This window comes from Hippopotamus amphibius, chromosome 7 (assembly GCF_030028045.1).
Source record: "Hippopotamus amphibius kiboko isolate mHipAmp2 chromosome 7, mHipAmp2.hap2, whole genome shotgun sequence".
NCBI lineage: Eukaryota > Metazoa > Chordata > Mammalia > Artiodactyla > Hippopotamidae > Hippopotamus > Hippopotamus amphibius.
This window is the reverse complement of record NC_080192.1, coordinates 8,425,576-8,443,313: the sequence shown is the minus strand read 5'-3', so window position 1 is coordinate 8,443,313 and position 17,738 is coordinate 8,425,576. Positions and strand designations below refer to the sequence as shown.

The 17,738-nt window shown below is 39.0% G+C and overlaps 1 protein-coding gene and 1 non-coding gene across 8 annotated transcripts in view; both read left to right on the top strand.

Annotated features, from left to right (window-relative positions):
- The window catches only part of TNRC6B (trinucleotide repeat containing adaptor 6B), a 249,857-nt gene that overhangs the window by 164,773 nt on the left and 67,346 nt on the right, over positions 1–17,738 (top strand). For all 7 annotated transcript variants that reach the window (XR_009054633.1, XR_009054632.1, XM_057741195.1 and 4 more), the window contains 2 exons: positions 5,279–5,366; positions 10,620–10,641. Coding sequence is in view for 5 of the 7 variants with exons in the window: in XM_057741195.1 (XP_057597178.1) it covers positions 5,279–5,366; positions 10,620–10,641 (110 nt within the window). In the remaining 2 variants the exon portion in view is untranslated. The remainder of the gene's footprint in view (positions 1–5,278; positions 5,367–10,619; positions 10,642–17,738) is intronic.
- LOC130857927 (small nucleolar RNA SNORA2/SNORA34 family) lies at positions 5,804–5,939 on the top strand. Its single transcript, XR_009054922.1, has one exon. It is a non-coding gene; the product is annotated as a small nucleolar RNA SNORA2/SNORA34 family (small nucleolar RNA).

The following is a 17,738-nucleotide window of genomic DNA, read 5'->3' as shown; positions in this document are numbered from 1 at the left end:
ACTGTCTCCCTTACTCCCTCTGCTCCAGCCTTCTTGCCAAACACGCCAGTGTCATTCCTTGGGGCTTGCTATTCCCTCCGCTTGGAATGCTCTCTGCCAGATAGCCACATCTCCCTCGCCTCAGTGGGTCTCCTTTCTTAGACCACCTTATCAGAGAGGCCTTTTCTAACCATTCTCCATCAGCTCACCCCACCCTGTCCTCCTCATGGCACTTGTTGCCACCTGAAATGTATATTTGATACATGTACTTTGTTTGGTTGTTGCCTATCTACCCCACTGGAATGTAAGCACACCCTGCCCCCGCCCGGGAGAGCTGGGGTTTGGTTTTGTTTCTGCTGTATTTCCAGCACTTAGCAAAGTGCCTCGCTCATGTTAGGTACCCAGTAGATGTTTGTTAAAGAAATGGGTCAGTTCCTGGCATCCTAGTTAGAAGGGAGGTAAAACATGGAGGAACCCCCAAACCAGCTCTTCCTCTCAGAGCCCTGGTCAAAGCAGCCATGATATAGAAAAGTCATTTTATGTGCCCTGGTGCTGCCAGTGACTGATAGCACCTGCCTTGGGACCCCTTGAGGGCCAGACAAAAGGCAGGGCAGAGGTGGTGAGGTGTACAGAGGAGGGCGAATTTCTTATGAATTGAAGTTGTCAGGGAAGGCTTCATTGAAGCAGAGAGACTTTGAGCCAGGACTTGACAACAGGATAAGATGTGATTGGGCAACAAAAAAGGAGGAAGGTTTTTGTGCCAGGTTTGCACATTGGATGATTTGTACTGTGAATGGCCTTGAATGTCAGCTCTAGGGAATTGTCATCTGGATATTACAGCTCTGAACTTCCCTGGCATGGTCTCGGACCCTTGGAGGCTGTGAATGTGAGAAGCAGCAGGTTTTTAGGAATGTCAGCATCGTTTTTCTTCAGTGTTCTGCACTTGCATGCAAAACAGGAGTCTTGGTCTACTTCAGCTCAGGTGAATACTGGATGTCTCCCCTTTTATTCAAATACTGCCTCTCGAAAGCAACTCACTTGTACATATTTCTTGCCACTTATGGTTATTTGTTTTTAAAAAAGAAGAAAAAAAAGAAAACACTTGTATTTTCTTCACTTTAGGCATTTTAAAGAGTAGTTTTGGCTTTCTATCATTCTAGATTTATTCTAGATCACAATGTTTACACTTGCATTTGGCTCTGTTTAGATATGGAGGTATCAGTGATTTCTCCTGCTTCTAGATCTAGAAGCATTTGAAGGTTAAGTGAGACCCACCTACTTACCTGCCATTTATATTTATTTGATTGTTGTATGGGAGGTTTGATTTTTGAGGTGTAAATAGATATGTTTTAAAGTGTAGGCTTAGCACAAGAATTTAGAGCAGTGGGTTCTCAACTCCAACTACATGTTAGAACCAGTTGGGGTTGGGGCTTTGGGAAAAAACCTATTGATTTCTTTGTAATTGATCTGGAGTACTGCCTGGGTAGTGATTTTGCTGATGTTTGTTTTTTGGTGTTTTGTTTTTGGAAACAAACTTACTGAAAAGCTGCAGCTATGATTTTTTTGGGAAAAAAAAAAAAACACTTTTATTTAAGAATAAATTGCTGACCCAATGTACCATCACCTGCATCCCTTCCCCAATAATTAGAATACTGTTGTATTTCTAAAAAATAAGAACCTTCTCCTATATATCCACAATAAAACCGTCAAAAAGTTGACACTGATACATTACTACTATTTTTTAAAAAATACATTTATTTATTTGGTTGCGCCAGATCTTAGGTATGGCAGGTGTGCTCCTTAGTTATGACATGTGAACTCTTAGTTACAGCGTGTGAGATCTAGTTCCCTGACCAGGGATCGAATCCCAGCCCCCTGCATTGGGAGCATTGAGTTTTAACCAGTGCACCACCAGGGAAGTCCCACTACCATTTAATCTTTAGCCCCTACTCAAGGTTTAACACTTGCCCCAGTAATGGCCTTTATAGCAAAAGGATCACACTTAGTGTCTAGTGGTTGTATCTCTTTAGTCTCCTTCCATTTGGAACAGTTCCCTAGTCTTCCCTTGGTGTTCATTACCTTGAAACTTTTGAAGATTGCAAACTGGTAGTTTTCTAAAATGTCTCTCAGTTTGGGCCTCTTTGATGTTTCCTCATGATGATGTTCAGGTTATACATATCATAGGAGTGATGTGTTGTCAGAGCATCCTGTCAGGTGGTTCCCAATTTTAATTTGTCCTGTTATTGATGATATTCTCATGGATTACTTGGTGAAGATGGTGTCTACCACACTTCTCCTCTGTATAATTACTATTTTCTCTTTTGTAATTAATAAGTTTTTATGGTGTGATGCTTTAAAACTATGTGACTATTATACTCATCATTTTCAACGTATTCATTTACTTATTTCCATCTGTATGGACTGATGTTTTCCTATTTTATGCAATGGCCTATACTCTGTTACTATCATTACTTATTTTGATTGTCATACTGTCCCAGTTTTAGCTTATAGGAGCCCCTTCAAGCCTCTGTGGCCATTTGACATGTCCCATCGTTTGAAGACTTGCTTGCTTCTTGGCAAATAAGCATTCCACGCTCATTTTGTACTTTCCATGTTAAAGCCCCCAAATTAGCTCTTTTTCCAAAGAATTCTGGTTCTCTTAGCAAAGAATGATATTTAGAAGCCATAATCTGGGTTCAAGGTGTGTTCAAAGCTGCAGTATTTGGATGTTGCTTATTCCCAAGCCCTCTCGGTGATAGAACAAGAGAATAAGTGTGTGTGTTTGCATAGATGAAGGGATATACACATATAGGCGCACACAGTTACATCTATGTTGTTTTGTTATGTCTGTCTCTGTGTATTAAACAGTATGAGTTCGTGCCAAAAACTAATTCTGATCCAACTCCACAGGCTTCATTTGAGTTTTTTTCTTTTCCATTTTAGTAACTCCTTTTTTCAATAGTGAGAAACCTGATCGTCATCATCCTTAATATCAATATATTTACTTACTGGTCAATCCCCTGTATGTAACTGACCTCCCGTCACCACCACCATAGATGCCTTCCGTGCGTGGATGCCCTCTTCATCCCTGTTAGGCTCTGATGCAGCATGGAGATATTCTAAAATTCCCCAAATGGTGCTGAAGTGCAGCCAAGATAGAGCACAACTGAATTAGAAGAAAGGTGGACCCCACACTTTTTGATTCATTATTAAGCAAATGATAGGCTTTTAAGTCAGGTTTGGTTTGGGAAAATAAATTCTTCCTAAGGAAGTGAAATTTAAAAGAGGAGACTCAATTCTATCAATACACACAGTAAAAGATCAGGGTGAAAGCACAGCCTGTCTCCTGGAAAGCTTTGAAAAATATTTGTTTTGGAAATAAATCTGCTTGTAGTGAACATAAATCTCAACCCCTTTCCCTGAATTACCTGTTTATAGGAAAAAATACTTGAAAAGGTTAGTTGTTTTTTAAGAAAGTGTCTCATTAAAGACTTACTGCTTTTTTTTTTTTAACATTGCATTTAAAAAATAAACTTTTAGTTTTGCAACTTAATGCTTTTTAGAGCATCCAGTATTTAAATAGGAGATATTCAGACTGTGGTTGCTCTTTTTCTATAGTCAGTTTTACTTTAAAATATGGAAATCAAGTAACTGGGTCATGAGGAACCCCATCTTCTTCGGTTTGCAGCCAGAGGAAGCAGGAGGCTCTAGGAGCCAAATATAACAGGATCTATGGCCAGCCTACCTTAGATGGTCAACATCTATCTTGCCAATTTTTGTAAATCCATTTTCTTAAAGTGGTGCACGGCTGCAAGTGAATTTTCACCAACTTAGGCTGATGTACACGTAATCTGACTCCAAAGAAATCCAGCCTTAAACCTAAGGAAATCACAATAAAATCATTTCCTGGATTGTATTTTTAAAGTTTTCATGGAAGTTGCCTTGGACTGAATTGTGCACTTCAGGCTTTTGTACGTTAATGCCCAGAGATACAGAAGGAGAAAGGGCAGTATTGTGAATGTAGAAAGAACCACTGAAAACTTGATATGTAGGTAAAACACATATTTTTTGCTTGTTTAGTTCTTGTTTTCTATAAATAAAGCATTATTTATCTGTTCATGAGAGTGTGCCTCAGTTTTGGTCCTAAGTTCCTTTTGTGTATTTGAGTGAGTGTCACTCCCCAAACTTGAGTCCTTCAGGAACCGTCTTTGTAATTTTTGTCATTTCTGCAAACATTATTCTTTAATTTGACTTTTAGCCTTTATCTAGGTGATACCTGTGAAACCATGAATTTGATGTGTTGGATCACCTAAAATCACAAGTACTGCAGGCGGCATCTATTCAGTGGTTGGGAACTGGGAGCTAGATCTCTAACTCTTCTTCCAGCTCTGAAATTCAGTAAGCATGGCATCTGGAGTTTCCTTCCTTGAGTTACACCAGTGGTTGTTTACGTGTTTTTCCCGGTCAATACACAGAAGTAGAGTTTGGCAGCTTTCTATATATATTAGAATATTAGACTATCCGTAAGAATATAATATATAATAAAATAGTGATTACATTTTACAGGTATTTTTCAAATGTGAGGTATAAATTACATTATTTTAGTTTCTTAGGATTCAGCATATTTCCACTGGAATGTTTATTTTTATGTATTATTTGTATTTTAATTGAGGAGAGCAAAACCTGGTGATCTTAATTGTGGGAATCACACAATAGGGAATACATGGATTTATAGGACCTTCCATACTGCCTTAAAAACACAAGTAGAAGACATGTAAAACATACAGTGTTAATAAAATATAGAATTTAGAACATAGGATTTTACATTCACCGCTCTGAAAATGTCATGGGAAAGCACCTAAGTTATGATAAATACCTGTGTACCATAACTGAAGTCATATATTCTGCATTATTTGTGAGGAATATTGTCAGAAGTCAACGGGATGTTGTCATATATTCAAATTAGGTTCTTTGCTGAGTGGAAATACATAATCACGTGTGTGTGTGTGTGTGTGTGTGTGTGTGTTTAGGAAGATATTATTAAAGCTCACTTTAATGGGTTTCTTTAAAACCAAACTTAATGTCATGTTTTGTAAAACAGGTGACAAGCCAAAATAAGGGGGATAACTAAATGTGGTGAGTTTTATGTATCCTCCAGGTGTAAGTAGAATACTGTGCTCTGCTTAGTCAGAGGTGAAATGTTTGTTGCTTCACATACCACCTATAAGCATTTAATTTGCCACACAAATAGACTGTGGATAGAGATGTTTAACCTTGCGGTGTGACGTTACTTTAACAGAGAGAAGGAGCAAGAAAGGGAAGAACAGTTAATGGAAGACAAGAAAAGGAAGAAAGAGGATAAAAAGAAAAAAGAAGCCACTCAGAAGGTGGGTTTAATCAATTAAGTCTATCTTTACATCCGCCAAGCATCTAGAATAACTGCCTTGGCTTGGATACCTGACATCTTAATAATGCTACTTGAGGTATTAGTTTACTTAAAAGTTTTAAGATTTGAAAGTGGGAGAAAATTAAAGACATACATTTGTTACCATAAAGTAAATGTTAAATTAATGCTGTAGCTAATTTTATTGAAAACAACAGTAAACAATATTGAGGAAAGCAAGAGAGTTACCAACACTTAAACTTAAAGGCTTGTCATATATCCTTATTTGTATCATTAATCTCCATTTTCTTAAGCAAGCTTATAGAATAACTTTTCAAAGCTTGCTGGAGTTTGCCCTAATGTTGTCCTTCTGGTCCACCTACAACATTGTCATTTATCTGAGTCTGCCTTTTGATTATTCCATAAAGAAAACCTCCCTCTTTGGCCCTGAATCAAGGCCAGCAGTTGCTGAAGCTGTTGGTTTCAAGCAGGAGCCTAAAGAAGTCTCTTTCTATGGTCTGTTGGCCATTTCAGAACTTTGGAAATGTAATAGTCAATTCATTAGAAAGAAACATCTGAGTCATTGGTGATAGATGTGGGCTAATACTTATTTGTAGTTGATTGATACTAGGATTCCAAAATTTAGAGATCCCTGATTTAACTTTTCATTAGAATTATACTGTTAAATCCAATTACTACAAAAAAATTGCTGAGGATCCAAAAACAGTAGGATAATTTTGAACTGCAAGCTTTCTTTGAATATTATCCTTTTGTATGGTCGGGGCCCTGACTTGTGTATTTTAGACTTCATTCAAATAGGAAACATATTTACTATTGGGCTGTAAAATTTTTTGAATTGTATATTGGATTGTGAAAGTGCATCTATATTAGGGACATTGAGAAAGTTACTTTCGTAGCAAATGCACTATTTAAATGTGAAAAGAAAAGAAAAGAAAAGCTCCCTCAAAGAGGATCTGGTGGGTCTGCTTAGTTCTCTGGGGGAGATAGTACTGCATGGCTTTGAGGCATTTGCTTAGGGAAAAAGATGTTAAAAGAAAAACAGACATAGGAACTGACAGCTGTCAACTGTCAAGTCTTGGTTGAAGTGTTTGCCTGACAGGGCTGTGGGGAACAGAGTGGTTAGACTTCCCTGCCCTGCCCCCTCTACTGAAGAGCATACCCCTCTGCCCTGGCCACTGTCTGAGCTTACTCCCTACCCCCACCCCAGCTTCGCCTGATGGGCTCTGGTTTAGCAGGGTTGCTTTGCTGCCTTTGTAAACCTCCTGGCAGAATCATTTTGCCTCTAGTTCTCATTACGACTGCCTGAAGCCTTGGAAAGCAGGGCTTCACGGCGAGGCAGGTTTGAGGGTCCCTGCTACGAGCCAGATTATTGAAGCTAAGTTTAGGGAGGGGAAACTGTCACAAGGTTCAGAGGGAACTCTAGTTTTAGAATACACTCAAGGCATTCAAACTCAAGGGACACTGCAAGTTTCTCCAGCACCTTTGGATATAGCATTTCTCATAATTCTGTTCTCTGAATTACTGAAATCATGTAGGACTGCTGGCATCAAACACAATTCTGGAAATATTTTCTGAATTGAGTTGCATATGACCCTGCTGCATGAAACGTGAGATGTAATTTATCTTTTCTTCAAGACTTAATTAAAAGGAATATTCATTCTTGTTTGGTGCTATAATAGACTACTGTGCTCTTTAAGGTTTTGTCTGCTTTTAATTGTGTTTCTGGTTCTATTAATAGTGGCGTGCTCACCATCACATCTTCATGCTGTCAGGGTACCTGCTTCTAATCTCAGCTTGTTGGAACTGTCTAAAATGCAATAGAGTCTGAATAAAAATGTCAGATGACAACCCAGAGTCTTTTATATACTTTGCCTTTGTAGACGCAGCCACGTTCCACGTCACTGAGATTGCGATATGCGGGTCCAGCAGCTCTAGGATGTCAGGGGCATTGCCTCTGCACCCCGCACGCACTGATCTTCCTCCAGGAGTGATGGGAGAGTGAGCCTCAGTGAAGGCTTGCTTTCTTTAGGGCATTCACATTTCATCTACTAAATTGGCACAAAAATTGCATTCTGCAGTCTGTGGGAATGCCCGGTTATGAGCCGGCCTCTGGGGAACTTGAGCAGAGGCTGCAACAGGACGGTGGCGAATAGAGCCGCTGCTTTGGGCAGCGCACTGTCCATCTTCTTTCCTCGCAGAGATGGCAATGGTTTTACCCTGAAATATCAACACTGGAAGTCATTAGTAAAATGTACATCTGTAAACTTTCGTTATAGATCCCCCAATAGAAAGAGGATTTAAAATAAAAGATGGTATGAGTTTATTCAAGAGTGAACTGGGATTATTTATGCAGAGAATTTCATGTATACAGCTGGACAGCCTCCCCTGTGTGCTTGCATCTGCATTAAGAACGGGTTTAAAAGTTACAGCAAAGAGGGACATCACCATAAATGAAACTTCAAGTGGTTAATTATGAACCATAAAAATTCCATTATTTTTGTTCAAAATGTTCTAGGTTGGCTGAACATTTTGTTCAAAATGTTCTAGGATCTAGACTTGACACATGGCCTTGGATATTGTTTTATCATACTGAACCATTGTGTAATTTCAGAATCAGATTCTGATTTAGCACTTTTAAGGAGCGAGCACAAAGCTCACCATGTGACTTATTGGTTTCCGACCTCAGTGTAGAGACAGCACCTCAACTAGGAGGCATAAAATGTGCTATGATGCGAAGAATTGTAGAGAATGTGCCAGAGGTTCTATAATGGGGTCATTCATTCATTCAGTCAGCAAACATTTGTGGTGCCTCCTCTTAGTGCCTCCACATCTTTCTCGCAGCCTACCCCATTGCTTTATAATCATCTCTTTCTGTCTTCCCCATTAGACTGGCCGTAAATTTCTCAAGGTTCATATTTGTATTTCCAGTAACTAGGACAGTGTCCGGTGCAAAAATGCTACTCAAAAAATGTTTGTTTAATAAGTGAATGGTCAAGAATGAATGCTGGCAGTGTAATTTTCATGAAGAACTTGCTTTTATTTAGCTAAATTAAGTTATTTCTACATAGAAATTAAGCATGAGTTTCTTTTCCATTGTGCTCAGTGGTTATGGTGGTTTGCTCTTTCTAGAACCATCCCTGAGTAAACGGTTAGATTTCCACTCATGTGAGAGGTGTCAAAGAAGGGTTTCACTCACATTCATTAGGCTGATGTTGCTAAAGGATCATTGTTTAGCGTTGGCAGAACACATGCTTTGATCATCCAGCTTTTCACCATCTGGGGGAAAGCTCTTTTAACAGAACCCACATTATAAGATACATTTGACATTAGTTGGGTTTGTTGCTTACAGCTAGAGAAGGCATTGACTTCCTGTATAACTAATCCTCCAAATGGCATTCTAAGAAGTATTTACAATGGTATAAATCTTAACTTGCCTTAAGGAATTGGTACGTGGATACAAGTCAGTTCATTCTGAAATAGGTGGGGTTATAGAAAAATTATATAGTAGAATTGAGCTCTGTAACAATTAGTAGTGGGAAACATTCATTTTAAGAGGCTGCCTACCACAGATTCAGTACAGCAGAATTAGCTTGTCTTTTAATGCAGGAATGTAAGAAACACTCCAGGAGGTCTTCAAGTGGATTGTTTAACTCCCTGGTGTGCTGGAATCCATTCTGAAGCAGGCTGCTTAGCCACAGCACAGACCTTCCAAAGAGGAGCATGTTTTCATGAACACCCAGCGCAGTAACTTAGTATGATTACCAGCCACAAACAATTAAACGTCTTCTTTTCTGTATGAATATTTTTGTTATCGAAGTCAGAGAATCAATATAAAAAAATGTTTTTTGGAAGATTAACAATTGGGAAAAGGGGGTCAAAATAACCCATGATCTCAGTAATGTGAATTAACCCCTATAGGAATTCTGGTGCGTTTCCTTTGGAATGTTTTTCTTATCCATGACCTTTTGTGGTTTTGTTTAAATATTATAGGGCATGTATAATTAGATGCCCTCCTTTATTTTCCCCTCTTAATAGCAGAAGCAGTTTTCCATGTGGTTCCTAGTCATCATTTCCAAACTCTCCAAAAACCCATTATTATATTCAGCACGTCCAGCCTTTTAGGTTAATCACTTCCAGAAATGTGTGAGTTACTATATAAAGACATACTTTCAACAAAGCAATCCGTATTTATTTAACATTTATGTATTTCAGTCTTATTTCTCTATTTCGTATTATTTTCTATAAACTTTGATGATAATAATAGTAAACAGTTATTGAGCATTGGTATAAGATATCTGATTTAATCCTTACCACAATCCTTTGCAGGGAGATTCTGTTATTATCTTCATTCAACAGATAAATAAAAAACTGAGATCATATAACCAGGAAGTGGCATAGCTTGGTTTTGAATCCAGCTTCCCTACTGTGATCTCTGATGCCTCTGAACATGGGCCCTTAAACTTTGCTTTCTAGATTTGAAGTCAGATGTTTGAGTCCATATTCAGAGGGAAATCTTTTTGTCTCTGGTTAGTTTTGTTTCTGGACCTCGTCCATTTGCTTTTCTCTAGTCATTGCAATCAGAATGGGAAACAGCATTCCCAGTACAAGGACCTCATTTAACAAGAGTGGAATGCTTTTTGTCTTAATTTTTATTTTTAAAATTTATTTATTTATTTATTTGCTTTATTGGCTATGTTGGGTCTTCTTTTGCTGTGTGCGGGCTTTCCTTTAGTTGCAGTGAGTGGGGGCTACTCTTTGTTGTGGTGTGCAGGCTCCTCATTGCCATGGCTTCTCTTGTTGTGGAGCACAGGCTCTAGGTGTGTGGGCTTCAGCAGTTGCAGCACATGGGCTCAATAGTTGTGGCTCACGGGCTCTAAAGCACAGGCTCAATAGTTGTGGCGCACGGGCTTAGTTGCACCGTGGCATGTGGGATCCTCCTGGAGCAGGGATTGAACCTGTGTCCGCTGCAATGGCAGCTGGGATTCTAAACCACTGCGCCACCCAGGAAGCCCTGTCTTAATTTTTAGAATCTTTCAAAATGATAGTCATGTAAGTTATAGCTGGACATATAGCCATTGTCTTTAGAAGGATGCCTGAACTGACTTTTTCTGAATTTTAGCTATGTCTAAGTGTCTGACAGCTTGAATTACTTGAGTTATCAGAATTAAAGTAGTCTTATAAAACGATACTGAACTGGAAAGCAAGTCTCATTTACTCATGTCTCTTTATTTTGCAGGTCACGGAACAAAAAACCAAAGGTAAGATTTTTTTTTCTTCCTTTTTAGATTTGTGCTCTTTTGTGTTTAGATATTACACTTGCTGATTCAGCCTCCAATCCAGTTGATACGTGAGAGTGGGTGTAGAGTAATTAAGGTTGGTTGTTTGCAGTCACTGAAGAGCAGTAATGACAAATTAAAAAGACTTATACTAGTGTTTCTAGCTGGCCTTACATTTTTTATGAGGCAAAAGAGATAGAGTAATACCTTGTTTTGAAAGTTAGAGGTCATGATTTTGAAGTGAACCTTTTCAAAAAAATTTTTAGAACAATAGCAAAAGCAACACACTGACGCCTACTTTATGTATGGGAACTGCAAAGGGATGTTAACTACCTCGATCCATGGCAGGCACTGAGCCTGAAAATGAGTGTTGTAGTTAGGATGGTCACACTACCTTCTGAGCTGGAGCCTGGAATATGCTTATTTAAAAGGTAATGCACTTTAACTCTTAGAAAATAGTGATATGTCATAAACAGAAGCAAATATCCCTGAGGTCCTTCTCCACCTCTGATGGTCTGTGTGTTTTCAGTTTTTTCTCTTTTGTTAATTGTGATTCTACAGTCTTGTCTGGTGATGGTCATACTTTTGGTCAATTCTCCTTGAGAATGGGAGACTTAATTCCTTGAGACCAATATTACAGCTCCTATCCTCACCGACTTAAATATGTTGTTCTCTGCTAGCACACGCACTGCAGTGATTTTCACAGACTTGTCAAAACACACAAGCGCAGGTCGCTTCCCAAACCTTCAGGGTCCCAGGCTACAGCCCTAGCAGATAGATGTATTTAGGGAAGTTCTGCAGGGGACCACAGTATATGTCTCAGGTTGAGAACCACTGCCCTTGATGAAGAGAATCAGATGTGATTGTGGTAACTTGGGGGAAGATACGGGTCATGGAGAGGCCAAGGCTTGATGGGAGGTTCTCTAATGACTGGTTTCTTCATTGTTTTATTTTGTTTTGTTTTATTGGACCACCAGGCCAAAGCATGTCACACAGGGTTGGAAGACTAATAAAGACAGTACTAGTTTCTTAGGAAACTTAGTCCTGGAAAATGAATTCTCAGATGAGTAGACATTACTGTCATATATTTCTAATCAAAAGGCATTTCAAAGGAGAATACAGTCTGGAACTTTGTAGTGATTTATAAAATAAACTGAGAGAAACTATTATTAGTTGTAGTTAGTTAAAGAGAATAATGTTCTTGCCTTGTACTTGCAGCCAGTTCCTAACCCAGAAGTAGGCATTATTTTGGAAGTATCTCTGTAAATTACTTGTTTAAAATATAAGTTATACTTTAGCTATAGAAATAGAGTTATTGATAGTGAAACAGTGTCCATATTTTCTAAACCAGTATACTGTCTAGGAAAGGATTTTGGCATATAAGTATATTTATAGGACTTTTTGATGATTTACGAGGACAACAGATGAGGAAATTGGCATTTTCCTAAAAAATCCAGACCCTGTGGTTGCTGGAACACAGTGGTTGAGTTCCTGGGCCTGGCCGCAATTCTTAATACTCGTGATGCCAAGGACCAGTTGAGCTGTCAAAACAAGCTGCTCTGTATGTTAAGTGGTATTTCTATTGGGAAGCTGAAAATCCATTAGATTTTTCTTTCTTTATTTTTTTTCATTTGTACCAGGTTTGTTCTCAGAATCACATTCCTCTTTCCTTTGCCAAAGCCTTAAAAATTAAACTTTCTTTTTTACTTACTACCAAAGTTTCCCTCTATTTAGGGTTTTTCTCATACTTACCATAAAGTGGAATACAGTTTCACAGTTTCCATACCCCCCTACCACCACCACCACCCCCATTCAGAAATTAAAGTAATCCTGAAGAGAGCCTGTTTTGGGTCTCATAAGGGATTTAATTGTTAGAACCAGGGAATAAAAGTAAAAATTATCCCTGAAGTATGTTAGATCATAAGTAAAGGGAAGCCCTGATCTTTCTACATTTTTTATCCCATTTTAGATCCACATCTTCATCTTTGTTCCCAAGAGCCTGCCTAAATCCCATTCTTCTTCCCTCAGCTGATGTTTCTGGGTCCTATTCCTCTTCCCAAAGAGGGTGTCTTCCTCAGGCAGCCTCCCCTTAACTCTGAATCCACCTCTCTTTCCCCAACAAACCCTATGGAAAAAAAAAAAAAAAAAGAAAAAGACTATGTTGGTGCCATGTCTCTGGTTGTACAAGAGGACTGAAGTAAGATTTGTCCATATTTCAGAGAAAAAGATCCAGTATATGTTCTTTATCTTCCATCACTTCAAAAAAGAAAAGGTGAGAATTTTGGAGAGAACAGGACAGGGCTTTCAAGTGGAGGTTACGTGAAGGCATGGGCTGGAGCTGGACCTGCTACTTGGGTGCTAAAAGGCACTTAAGGTAGAAGCTGGTCTCCTCCTTTGTTGGATATTGGTCTTGGAAAAGTTTGTAAGATTGATGTACTAGGCCAGATTTAACAGGGATGAAGAATATGATTAGGATTAAAGAAACAGACTATGTAATGGAAGAGTTTGGACATAACCATTTAGTATTGTTAAAAAGATGTTAGATTGTAGTGACAGTTGGCTTAATGGAAGTTATCGGTATGAAATAACCAATTTATAAAAACTAACATGACTTTGAGCTGCATTACTAGAAGTACAGTGTCTAGGCAGGGATTTACAGTTCCTATAATGGGCACCACTGTATGGAAAAGAACAGAGATCAGTCTCTATGGACCATGAGGAGTTTGGGCCAGATTGGTTAAGGAATTTGAACCTGTGTTGCCTCTGGGAGGGTTAAATACTGGAAGAGGCGGGGGAGTATTTAACTCCCAAGGAAACGCTTTCCTCATGGGGAAGGTCTGGTAACTATCTTCAAAGATTTGAAGGGCTCTGGTGCCTGACACTTAGCAGTTCCTTAGTAAATGTCTGTTGGTGAGTCAGAGCAACAGGGAAAAGGTTCCAGCTCAGTCTAAATTAAAATTTTTAGATATTGCTGCCCAAAGCAGGAATTCATAACCTTTACCCAACTAGGACACGGCAGAGAAACAGCACTTTCCCATCAGCATACCTGGAGTGATGGATGACCTTTGAGTCCAGTGGCCACAACTCTGGCTTTTGAGTCTGTTCCAGAAGTCCTATTACACTGAGTGCATGGTGCCCCATGCACTGAGTAACCTTGGTTCTACTCTCATTTATTAATAGTTGAGGTAGGCTTTTCTCCCCCAAGGGCCAACCAGTGCCCATTAGACTGACAACGAAATCACTAGTGATTTAGTGAGGAGAGAAGCTTCCAGGGAAACAGTCCGGGCAGAAGCCAGCATGCACTGAGTTTGGGGGGTGAGTGGAAGGTAAAGAAATGGGCAGTGCTCAGAGGTTACTGAGTAGTGTTGAGTGTGTGTCAGCCACTCTGTGTCATCAGTCTTTGAGATTTTTTTCATTGCATTGTAACTGATTATTATTCACCAAGAAAATTTTCAGTCTAAAATAATGTCTTCTCTAGAGCTTGTTTGTATTTTAACTACCACTTTTTAAAAATTTCTAGAAGGGTTTTTGTTGTTGTTGCTGTTGGTTTTGGTGGGGTGTTTTTGTTTTTTTGGTTTCTTTTTTGGCTTCTTTTTTGGCTTTGTTGTTGTTTTTGGGTTTTTTTGATGTTTGATACCATCAAGGTATTTAAAGAATAAAAATTAACTTTTTTAAAAAAGGTATTTAAAGAAAATAGTTTGTATTGGTCCTGCCTGTATTATAATTTTCTTAAAGAATACTTTTCTCTGAAAAAGCATCTTATTGAAGTTTTTCAGAAATAAAGGCAATAGAAGTTCAGACTGTAAGATGAGAATGGTATAAAATAATGGCAACGGGGAAGGGGAAAAGATTCAGTCATTAGAAGAAATAAATGGCTTTTGGTGGTAAATGAATGGAAATTAGAAAATAGGATACCCAGCATTTTTAACAATGTCTTTATTTCCCTTTGATGCAGAGATCATGTTTAAGCCACAGACCTTTTCTCTGGAAAATAAGAAACTATGCCCTTATTTTGAGCAGCTCATCTTTAGAAATATTTGCACCACAAGCTACAAATCATTTAGGTTCAGAAGAGAAAAGAGAGGGCCTGGGAAGTAATTCAGATTTAAAAAAAAAACTTTTGTTATTGGCTAGGTGGGGTCTTGGTTGCTGCACGCCAGCTTTCTCTAGTTGCGGCGAGCGGGGGCTACTCTTCATTGAGGTGCACTGGCTTCTCATTGCAGTGGCTTCTCTTGTTGCGGAGCACAGGCTCTAGGCATACAAGCTTCAGTAGTTGCAGCGCGTGGGCTAAGTAGTTGTGGCTCAAGGGCTCTAGACTGCAGGCTCAGTAGTTGTGGCTCATGGGCTCAGTTGCTCCACGGCATGTGGGATCTTCCTGGACCAGGGATTGAACCCATGTCCCCTGCATTGGCAGGTGGATTCTTAACCACTGTGCTACCAGGGAAGCCCCAGTAATTCAGAGTTAATCGTAATTTCCTTCTCCTCTGTCACTGCCTGACGTTCTGGAGCATGACGGGCACACGCACTGGTTCTCACGTCTCTAGTTGGACTTCAGGAAGCAGATTGGATTGGGCATCCTGCCTAACAGCTGCATTGCTCTCCAGTTAGTGCCTAGAGTTGTGATTGGCTTTTAAATGCTTAAAATTCTTGAATTCACAGAAAGATGCAATAAAACAGAATAGGAATTCATTCAAATTCTGAAACAGTTTACTCTTGAAGTGAGTCAGAAAGAGGAAAGCAAATATCATATATTAACACGTTATATGTGGAATATAGAAAAATGGTGGAAATCAGCTGGTTTGCAAGGCAGAAACAGAGACACAGATGTACAGAACAAACATATGGACACCAAGTGGGGAAAGCAGGGAAGGTTGGGGGGGAATGAATTGGGAGATTGGGATTGCCATATATACATTACTAATAAGAAAAAAAAAACACCAAATTGTACACTCTAAATATATGCAGTTTATTGTATGTTAACTGTGTCTCAATAAAAATTCTTAAAAAACAAACAAAAACAAATTCTGAAACAGTTTACTCTTCACATGTACCACAGGCAGGCTTTTTCTGACTGTATCCTATAGTTTTGAATGATCTTCCAGGATGGAGCACTGTGTTGCGTGGAGAGTGGTCAAAAAGTTGTCCCGATGAATGTAGATGCAAAAATCCTCAACAAAATACTAGCTAACAGACTCCAACAGCACATTAAAAAAATCATACACCATGATCAAGTGGGGTTTATCCCTGGGATGCAAGGATTCTTCAATATATGCAAATCAATCAACGTGATACATCATATCAACAACTTGAAGGATAAAAACCATATGATCATTTCAATAGATGCAGAAAAAGCTTTTGACAAAGTTCAACATCCATTTATGATAAAAGCTCTCCAGAAAATGGGCATAGAAGGAAATTACCTCAACATAATAAAAGCCATATATGAAAAACCAAAAGCCAACATCGTTCTCAATGGGGAAAAACTGGAAGAATTCCCTCTAAGAACAGGAACAAGACAAGGGTGTCCACTCTCACCACTATTATTCAACATAGTTTTGGAAGTTTTAGCCACAGCAATCAGAGAAGAAAAAGAAATTAAAGGAATCCAAATTGGAAAAGAAGTCAAATTGTCACTCTTTGCAGATGACGATATTATATATAGAAAACCCTAAAGACTCTACCAGAAAACTGCTAGCACTAATTGATGAGTTTAGTAAAGTAGCAGGATACAAAATGAATGCACAGAAATCTCTTGCATTCCTATACACTAACAACGGAAGAGCAGAAAGAGAAATGAAGGAAACTCTCCCATTCACCATTGCAACCAAAAGAATAAAATACCTAGGAATAAACCTGCCTAAGGAGGCAAAAGATCTGTATGCAGAAAACTTTAAGACATTGATGAAAGAAATCAAAGACGACACAAACAGATGGAGGGACATACCATGTTCCTGGATTGGAAGAATCAACATCGTGAAAATGTCTGTACTACCCAAAGCAATTTACAGATTCAATGCAATCCAGATCAAATTACCAATGGCATTTTTCACAGAACTAGAGCAAGAAATCTTACGATTTGTATGGAAACGCAAAAGACCCCGAATAGCCAAAGCAATCTTGAGAAGGAAAAATGGAGTTGGTGGAATCAGGCTTCCTGACTTCAAACTATACTACAAGGCCATAGTGATCAAGACAGTATGGTCCTGGCACAAAAATAGAAAGGAAGATCAATGGAATAGAATAGAGAACTCAGAAGTAAGCCCAAACACATATGGGCACCTTATCTTTGACAAAGGAGGCACGAGTATACAATGGAGAAAAGACAGCCTCTTCAATAAGTGGTGCTGGGAAAATTGGACAGCAACATGTAAAAGAATGAAATTAGAACACTTCCTAACACCATCCACAAAAATAAACTCCAAATGGATTAAAGACCTACATGTAAGGCCAGACAGTATAAAACTCCTCGAGGAAACATAGGCAGAACACTCTATGACATCCATCAAAGCAAGATCCTTTTTGACCCACCTCCTAGAATCATGGAAATAAAATCAAGAATAAACGAATGGGACCTCATGAAACTTAAAAGCTTTTGCACAGCAAAAGAAACCATAAACAAGACTAGAAGGCAACCCTCAGAATGGGAAAAAATAATTGCCTATGAAACAACGGACAAAGGATTAACCTCCAAAATATACAAGCAGCTCATGCAGCTTAACACCAAAAAAGCAAATAACCCAATCCACAAATGGGCAGAAGACCTAAATAGACATTTCTCCAAAGAAGACATACAGATGGCCAACAAACACATGAAAAGATGCTCCACATCACTGATCATCAGAGAAATGCAAGTCAAAGCCACAATGAGGTATCACCTCACACCGATCAGAATGGCCATCATCACAAAGTCTGGAAACCACAAATGTTGGAGAGGGTGTGGAGAAAAGGGAACTCTCCTGCACTGTTGGTGGGAATGTAAGTTGGTACAGCCACTATGGAAAACTATTTGGAGGTTCCTTAAAAAACTACAAATAGAACTACCATATGATCCAGTCATCCCACTCCTGGGCATATACCCA